Source organism: Otolemur garnettii, unplaced genomic scaffold, assembly GCF_000181295.1.
Source record: "Otolemur garnettii isolate 467f Iridium unplaced genomic scaffold, OtoGar3 scaffold00082, whole genome shotgun sequence".
In the NCBI taxonomy this organism is placed as follows: domain Eukaryota; kingdom Metazoa; phylum Chordata; class Mammalia; order Primates; family Galagidae; genus Otolemur; species Otolemur garnettii.
Window position 1 is genome coordinate 434,261 of NW_003852477.1, and position 8,403 is coordinate 442,663.

At 49.1% G+C, this 8,403-nt stretch overlaps 1 protein-coding gene across 5 annotated transcripts in view; it reads right to left on the bottom strand.

The window, feature by feature from the left end:
* Nucleotides 1-8,403, bottom strand: part of SCN5A (sodium voltage-gated channel alpha subunit 5) — a 76,306-nt gene that overhangs the window by 45,137 nt on the left and 22,766 nt on the right. For all 5 annotated transcript variants that reach the window (XM_003794467.2, XM_003794463.2, XM_023515918.1 and 2 more), the window contains exons 7-11: nt 7,353-7,416; nt 6,028-6,169; nt 5,339-5,536; nt 4,116-4,295; nt 3,105-3,476 (exon numbers count right to left, since the gene is read on the bottom strand). In XM_003794467.2, the coding sequence (XP_003794515.1) occupies nt 3,105-3,476; nt 4,116-4,295; nt 5,339-5,536; nt 6,028-6,169; nt 7,353-7,416 (956 nt within the window). The remainder of the gene's footprint in view (nt 1-3,104; nt 3,477-4,115; nt 4,296-5,338; nt 5,537-6,027; nt 6,170-7,352; nt 7,417-8,403) is intronic.

Consider the following 8,403-nt stretch of genomic DNA (forward strand, 5'->3'; position numbering starts at 1 on the left):
GCCGAGCCGATCTGAGAGTCTTAATTGACCACAATCTCCCTGAAGCTAAAAAAAAAACAACAACAAAAACACTCCCAAGAACATGCTCTGAGATGACAATAATAAGCATGAAGCACAATGCTTAGATGTGGCTGGTGGGAGCCCATGTCTTCTGTGGAGGCAGTTTGGCTGGATCTACCAAGAAAATTTTAAATTGGTCCTGCAAATTCCTTGTCTACTACACATAATCTAACTTCCTAAGATTATATGTACTTACTTCATAAGTAATTATACACATGTACCAAAAATACACATAAACAGTGTTCATTGCTGCACTGTTCCTAATACCATAAGTACAAAACAAAAAGTCAATAGAATATTAAAATCAATTATAGATACACTCAAAAAAAATTATAGATACACTCCAACTCTGGACTCTGATACAGACAATAAAGAGAATGAAGTGATCTGTGTCTGCTCTTGACAACAAGCAGTTCAATGAAAAACCAAGAAAAAGACCTGTAAGATCTAGCAAATCATTATTTAGGAACTGGGATTGTAGGGTAGGAAAAGAGAGGGAGAAGTCCCTTTCACTCTGTGTGCCCTCTGCACTGTTGGATTTGTTTTCAATGTGTATGTGCCATTTTTATAAAGAACCAGACCTAAAAACAGAGTTGTGGGGTGCTGTAACAAAAGGAGGTGGCAGATAGGCATTCTCCAGGCTTACTCACAGGTCCCGGCAGGACTGAGGAGGGCCCACAGAATCTTCATCTTAGCAGGGCCCTGCACGATGACCACAGCCCATGTGCTAAGCTGGGGCTGCTGAAGAAATCTGGCTTTTCAGCATGCAATAGCAAGGCCCTATTGTCTCTGTAGAGCAAAGGGAAGACAGGCTACCCACCAGGGCCTGGGGTGGGCACTAAATAAATCTGGGCATTGGTGGGACTGATCCAAAAGAGGACCAGGCACTCTTATATAGGCAAGCAACAAAGTAAATCTTCAACTCCACTCTGCCACCTCACCATCTGGATAAACTAAATGTGAGCTGCCATTAGCCTGATCCTTTTTTCCCCTCTCCCATGTTGGTTAGACAACCACTGTGTGCCTGACTGTGCTTTATTTTCTGACTAAAAAGGGGCAGAAATGTCTCATGGGGGACCTAGCAGAGAAAGCATTCCCTGGGGGCTGCAGCCTGCTAATCTCTTTGACTTTTCAAATGTCTCCAACTTGGTTCACTAATCCCTTTAACTTTGCAAATGACCCTGTCTTGGCCTGTTAATCCCTTTAAGGTTACAAATGGGTCCCACAGAAGTGAGAATGGGTGAAGTCAGAGTTCCTGGTAATGAAGTGTTTGAACTTGGATTCCTCCTGACATGTGCAATGCAATGAGATGATTTTCTCCCTAATGAGATTAGGAAATTCTATTAGCGCCCTTGGCTGCTGACCTGATTCCATAAGGCTGAGGCTGGACCTGCCTGGTTCTGGGTTCCTGGAAGCCAGACACGCTACCCTCCTGGTAGTGGACTGGGGCCTCCCCAGCTCCACCCAGAAGCTGTGGTCTGCTCCCCCTGGGTACCCAGGTCCTTCCTCTTTGCACCCTGCTCCAGAGGACCTTGAAGGCCTGAGATATCCTGCATGTGCACAGGAGTGTTTACTCCTTCCTACTCACTAAACTAATAATAAATCATAAAAATGACTTGAACATAAAGCAAATGCTGGTCTAGGCACCTGACCTGTTGTAACTCCTTTAGTCCTCACCATAACCTGCTGACATGAGTATTAATTTTATTTACAGATGAGGAAACTGAGGCAAAAATAGCTGTACAATGTCCTACAGCTTGAGCAAGAGTCTGAGCAGGCAGAAGAAAGGCCCTCCATCTCAGTGGCCCTCTACCTTCCTCATCAAGTCTCTGTTAGTCCCATCTTCCTCAAAAGTCTGCTCTTTTCCATCTCTCCACAGGCATCTTTGCTTCTTCCTGGGTGGGCTGCTCTGGGCACTCTATTTGGGGGAGGGGTCAGCAGGGATACCTGAATGCTGATTGAGCAGTCATCAGTCTGTCAATGGATTGACTGAATCATTAAATCTCTGATTGGCCTTTCATGATCTGGCCAGTCCTTTCCCAGATCACCCCTTCATTCCCTCTTTTCTAGCCACAATAACCTCATGACATTTCCTCCAATAGGCTAGGCACACTTTGTCCCAGGGTCTTTGCATGTGTCATTCTCTGCTTCCCCAGCTGACAGTAAAAACAACATGCTATGACGCTGTAACAACATGAACATGCTCATGTACGTCTTGAGCGCTTTCCCTCTATTAGCCTATAGGATGCTTGCAATAATCATGAGATGGGTTTTTTAACCCATCTTAGAGATAAAAGATCTGAAGCACAGAGAAATAAAGTAACCTGCCCACAGCCATTCAGCTAGTAAGCTCTGAGCTGGGATTCAAACCTAGCATGTCTCCAGAGTTCAGGTGCTAACCACTCTTCATACTCCCTTTCCTAGTTTCAGACAGAAGCTTGGCTCCCATCTTTGCCTCCTTCTGCTTTTTGTTTAAATGTCTCCTAAAGAGTGAGGGGGGTTCCTGCTCCCCTTCCCCACATCTCAGCACCTGTTACTTGGGCTGATACTGAGTTACTAGATGGGAAAATACTGAAATGTTTCAAACTTGGTGTATAATTATTGCCTAGGACAACTTCAGAACCTCCTCACTACAGCGGCCCTTCTCCCAAGACCCCTTGGACTGTGTACCCATTATCCAGCAACTCTGAAGGGATTTTACATGGCAAGGCACAGGGCCTCTGTGACAATGGTCCTGTGCTACCATGGCTTCTCATTGCCTGTACTTTAGCAGTTATGAAGTATTTAACTATTCTTCATTATTGCCATCACATACCATGCATATATATACATAAACACATTTTTCTTTTTTGATTTCTATTGGTCTATGGCCATTAGCACTGGAGCACATTGAGGGCACAGATTTTTTTGTAGGTTTATTTACCCCAGAGGCCAGGACACAACAGGTGCTCTATAAATATCTGATGAGTGTCTGTGGACCTGGCTATGGTGACCAGTTTGAGAGACCAATCTGCCCTTGTGCCTGCATCATGGGGCTGGCTCACCGTGTCTGGGGGGCGCTCCAGCATCATAGGGTGAAGGAGGCGGCTCCCTGGGGATATGGTCTCAGGGTCACCTGCCCCCAGCAAGGAGACTACCCCGTTGCAGTCCACAGTGCTGTTCCTTTTGCCATTGAGGGCATGGCCAGGAGCTGAGGTCCCAGGACTGGGCTGTCCCTGGGCACTGGGCCGGCGCAGAGGCCAGGGCACCAGTAGTGAGGTGCGGTGGCTGTCACTCTCCCCTGCTGTGCTGTTTTCATCATCTGCAAAATCTGTCTCAGAACCCAGGTCTCGCCGGCGAAAGGTGAAAATGCTCCCTCGGCTGGAGCGTGGCTTCATAGAAGTCCTGCTAAGCCCATGGGTGAGGCTGAGGCGATTCTGAGGGCACAGGGAGAAGGGACATAACCATGATAATAACTCTTTACATGCTTCCAGCTTATCTCTTGTGGCACTGGCCCCACAACTTCTTGGAGCATTGAGACTTTATGTAGCTACATAGGAGCCAGGTGGGCTGAGCCTAGGTTATTTAGAAGGGGAGGTGTAGGGTTAGACATAATCCTGCATGTTCCAAGATCTCTACTCACCTTAAGTCTATGCCTTTGGTGCTTTTAGCCTGAAGCTTATCTGGGCCTGAAGGTGAGGTTAAGGCAGGGTAGAGGGAGGGAGGAAGGCTCCTGGTGTTGTAAACAAGCCTGACCCAAGCAAGACCTGATGCATTCAGCCGTGCCCCTCACTCTTACAGGCATGCCCTTGGGTGCCAACCAATCCATACATAAGAGTTCTCTAGCTCCAGCCTGATGCTGGAAGATTAGCCCCAGAATGGGTATATCCTAACACCTAAACCCATCCTGCCCTTCTGCCCATGGCTTCTCCATTCCAAGAATGGCCATGGGAAACAGGAAGGGCTGGGAGAGGGCCCAAGGCTGTTCTCCTTGGGGAGAAACCATGTAGCTTAGCACAATGGGCTTTTGGTGCCAGATCAACCCCAGAAGGCCCAGTACCATGGCTGGTGATTACCATAGCTCTCGGACCATCTTCTGAGTCTGATTTTGGGAATCTGTCCTCCCCACACTCTTCTGTCCCAGAAGACATTCGTTTTCTCCTCTTGCTCCTTCTCTCGTGGCTGGTTACTGGAGCCAAAGGGGACATCTCCAAGGAGCTACGGGACATGGTATCCACACTCCTGATAATGAGGGCCTGAAAAAGGGTAGAGGAAGGAACGTGTTGATTACTGAGACTTTGTATAGCCTCAGGCTTAGGCAGGACAGGTAACTCTCAGTGACTTCGTCTTCTCCAACAATAAGTGGACTTGCACACTTATGCAAAAATGAGGGTATCATGGAGATAAGCTCACATAGACCCTGAATTTTTGAGAAAGATCAAGATCCAGGAAAGAAAAGAGGAATGGCCAAAGTGGGCAGCCCTTGGAAGAGGGAAATGTGTGGGATAGGTGAGGGGGGGAGGATGAGTAGGGAATGTGGCAGAACTAGAGGACAACGGATCTTCGAGAAGGTTCAGCGGGCTAAAAGGATATTGAAGGAGGTGGCATGGGACAGTGAGAAGAACAAGTTGATGCCGACAGCCTGTCTTCTAACAGCTTGTTCTGTAATCAGCCTGCAGCATTCACTGTATGGGGGACTGTGGATGCCTTCACACTCAAGAGATGTGGAAATATAACTCCACAGACACTTCCCTACAAGGTGATCCTGTGGGTAGCCAGTGCGGTATCACTGGTGCTTATTTTCTGACCTTGGCCCTTTCTCCCTACCTTACCAGATGGCCTCCCTTGAGCAGAATAAGCTATGTCCAGGAATACACAAGATTCTTTTATCTAGTATGAACCATCTCACAAGGACTACCTTTACCCAATATGCTCCATTTTTACCCAGCTGGGACCACCTTCACCTGGAAGACATGGTGACCATGGAGAACAAGTTTCTCCACATACACCATAATCACAGGGCCCACCTTACCCAGCAGGAACCACTTTGACCTAGCAGATACCTCACTAACAGGCACTTTCTTTACTCAATAGGTTCCAAATTTTTACCAAGCACACACCACATTCATGGGTAGAAAACACTTCTACCCAGCATGCACTGTGCCTACAGGCACCAGCTTTACCCAGCAGGCACTGCACCTAAAGGCACCAGCTTTACTCAGTATGCATTATACCTATAGGTACCCAAAATCAGGTAAGAGTTTGGTCTAGAAGGTCCTTGATGGTACTGCTTACCCACCTCATGTTCTTTCTTGAGCATCTCCATGGCCTCCTGAAAGCGCTTTTCCTTCTCCTCAGTCTCAGCAATAGTGGCTTGGTTTTGCTCCTCATAGGCCATGGCGACAACAGCCAGGATCAAGTTCACCAGGTAGAAGGATCCCAGGAAGATGACGAGCATAAAGAAGATCATGTAGATCTTCCCTGCGGACCTTAGGGTCTGGGGGAGCAAGGAGGAAGAGGTAATCCCCACTAGGGCCCCTTCTGGATTATGGCATTTCCAAGTCTCCCCCCTTCCAGGGGTTCAAACAGTTATAGCCTTAGGAGGCAGGCAGGGCACCACCCACTTCCAGAGGAAAGTGACCTACACACAAGTAGGCAGTGTCTCACCCATGGAAGGAGGCCAGAATGTCTCACCCAACTGGGGGAAATGCTGTGCCCACAGAGGCAGAACATTCCATCCTATCGGATGGAGGAGTTCACATAGTAGAGTGTCCTATATAAAAGGATTGGTACTAGGTCACCAGCAAAAAGAAAATTTCTTTGCTTATTAGACTCCTCTCCTTCAGATGCAAGAGTCCTTGTCCCCTGTCCCATCCACAACTTTTGCCAGGGAAGAGGCTGCTGGAGCCCCCTCTGGCTAGTCATTTGTATGGCCTGGACCCTGAGCCCATACCTGGCATCCCTCTACTGTCTTGGGAACCCACGCACCTGCTGGTAGAGGCGCTCCCAGCAGTCCTGTGTCATCAGGCGGAAGAGTGCAAGGAAGGCCCAGGCAAAGGAATCAAAGCTGGTGTAGCCATGGTCAGGGTTCTCGCCTGCCTTTAGGCACCGGTAGCCCTCAGGACATGTCCTGCGGCCAGACACACAGACTATTCCATGCTGTAAGGGTTCCTCTGGGCCTCTCATTGGATGTTATCCCCCTGTGCTACCCAGCATATGCTTCCCTGCTCTGTGAATCTGAGCCTCATAAGCCTAGTGCCATACTTCTAGGTCCTGCCTCCATGACTTTGCTCTTGCCATGCTTCCCATCCAGAACACCATCTTCCTTCTTTCCCTACCTATCTGTATTCTACTAGGTCAAAATCAAGCCCCCTTCCACCCACATGATACACCATTCCCAGCCACTGTATGAGTTGCCTCTTCCCACAGAAAGGAAGTGGCTTCTGGCTCTTCCTGTCTACCCTATGGTGAGCTGAGTACAACACAGGCACACAGAAGTAGGGGAGAAGTGAGGCTTGGTTGAGCTGAACAGGATCCAAGTAAACTTGGCCATAAGCTCATGTGCACACAGGGCCCTAGTTCAGTGAGACAGATCCACAGTTCACAAAGCTGGAAGTGGAACTTCTCACCCAAAGAGAGGGTGCTGGGTTGGATTCATGTGTGTGTTGAGTTCTCTGTGTGTGTGTGTGACAGAGAGAGAGACTTGGCAAGTGTAAGGATGCAGCCAAAGGAACGCTGTACCTTGTTAATGCCCCAAGGCCCTCCAGACAATCTCTTTAGCAACAGGAATAAGGCAGCAAACTTGGTCTCTGGACCTTCTCACTCAAGTGTGAGACTGTAACTCCACAGAGCAGTCCCCTAAAAGGTGAGCCTGTGTGCCCCTCCCACTCCCTGTCCCTGCCCTGTGTGCACATGGCCCGGAAGCTGCTCCAGAGGACACACTTACACTTGAGGACAGTTGGAGGAAGTGAAAACTAGGGTGGGAGGGAGCAGCCCTAGGGAGCTTCCAGAAGGGAATATAACAAGACTGGGCTGGCAAGGGCCATGTAGGGCATCCTGGGATGCTCCCCAGTCCCAGTCCATCTTTGAAGCTATTAGCCATTCCTGCAGATCTGTCTCTGACCTTTCTTTACCAGCTGTCTCCTCTGTGCTGGGGTCAGTAGGGAAGCTGCTAGGGTCCTGGCAGGTAAAAGAGACAAGGGACAGCCTCACTGGGGTCAGGGACATAAAAAGAAAGCATAGTTAGCAGAGAAAGCACCAAGAACCTTCCCTGGCTTGGGGGAGGGGATCCTAGGTGGTAAGGCACCACATACCCAGCATCCGAGCTGTTCCCACATAGCAACACGTCAGAGGTGCCATTCTTGAGCAGGTAATTTTCTGTAAGAGAAACATCAGATGGTGAGGGCGACGTGTGGCCCAGACTCCTGGGATTCCTGCCTTGCATCTAGGACATGGGGAGGTAGAGACATCACTGATGGTCTTCCTCCCCATTCTCTGCCACTGCTCTGATCTCTGCTCTCTGCCTGGCCAGGCCTGAGGCAACTTGAGGGTTCCTCCTACCGTCCTCCTGCTCCTCCACAGACACACTGCTGTCAGTGCCCCTACACACTCCGAAGACACAGGAAGTTCTGGGCAGGGCCTCAGCTGTCCCCACAGGGAGGTTCTGTACCCTGCCAGACCATTCAGGGGGCCAACCAGGGCCAAATGAGGCTCTGACCACTAGGTGAGGATCTAGGCAGAGTTCCAGCTTGGCCGCTGAGTCACTGTGTAGCTGTGACAGGCCATTACCCAGCTCTGGATCACTTCTATAAAATGGTGGAAGTGATGCCTGCTGCAGTTACCATGGCAACACCATGGTCTGTTCACAAAGGAGTGGGGCTGCACCAGGTGAGACACAGGACACCCGGCTTTATCCTCTCTTCTCTGGCCATCATCGTCCCCATCACTACATACCTTCATCTTACGCAGCAATTCTCAAAGCGTGGTCCTTGAACAAGTATCATCGGCATCCTCCATGAACTGATTAGAAATGCAACTTCCCCAGTGCCACCCAGACATAGTGACTCAGAAACTCCAGGGGTGGGGCCCACAGTCTGTGTTTTCTGGAACCCTCCAGGTGACTCTAGTGCACATGGGCGTTTTAGAACCAGTGCTATAGAGACACAGCTGAACCATAAGAAAATCTACTCATTGAGTTTCCACATTTCTTTTTCCAAAGCAGATTGCTAGTGTATATAAGAGGCCCTGACTTCAGAATGGCTCTTGGGGTCCTTGTAGTCCAGAATCTGGCCTTGCACCAGTGTCCACCTTTAAAACAGACCAATTATGCTAGTCAAGAGTGGTGATGGCTGCTCTTCCACAAGA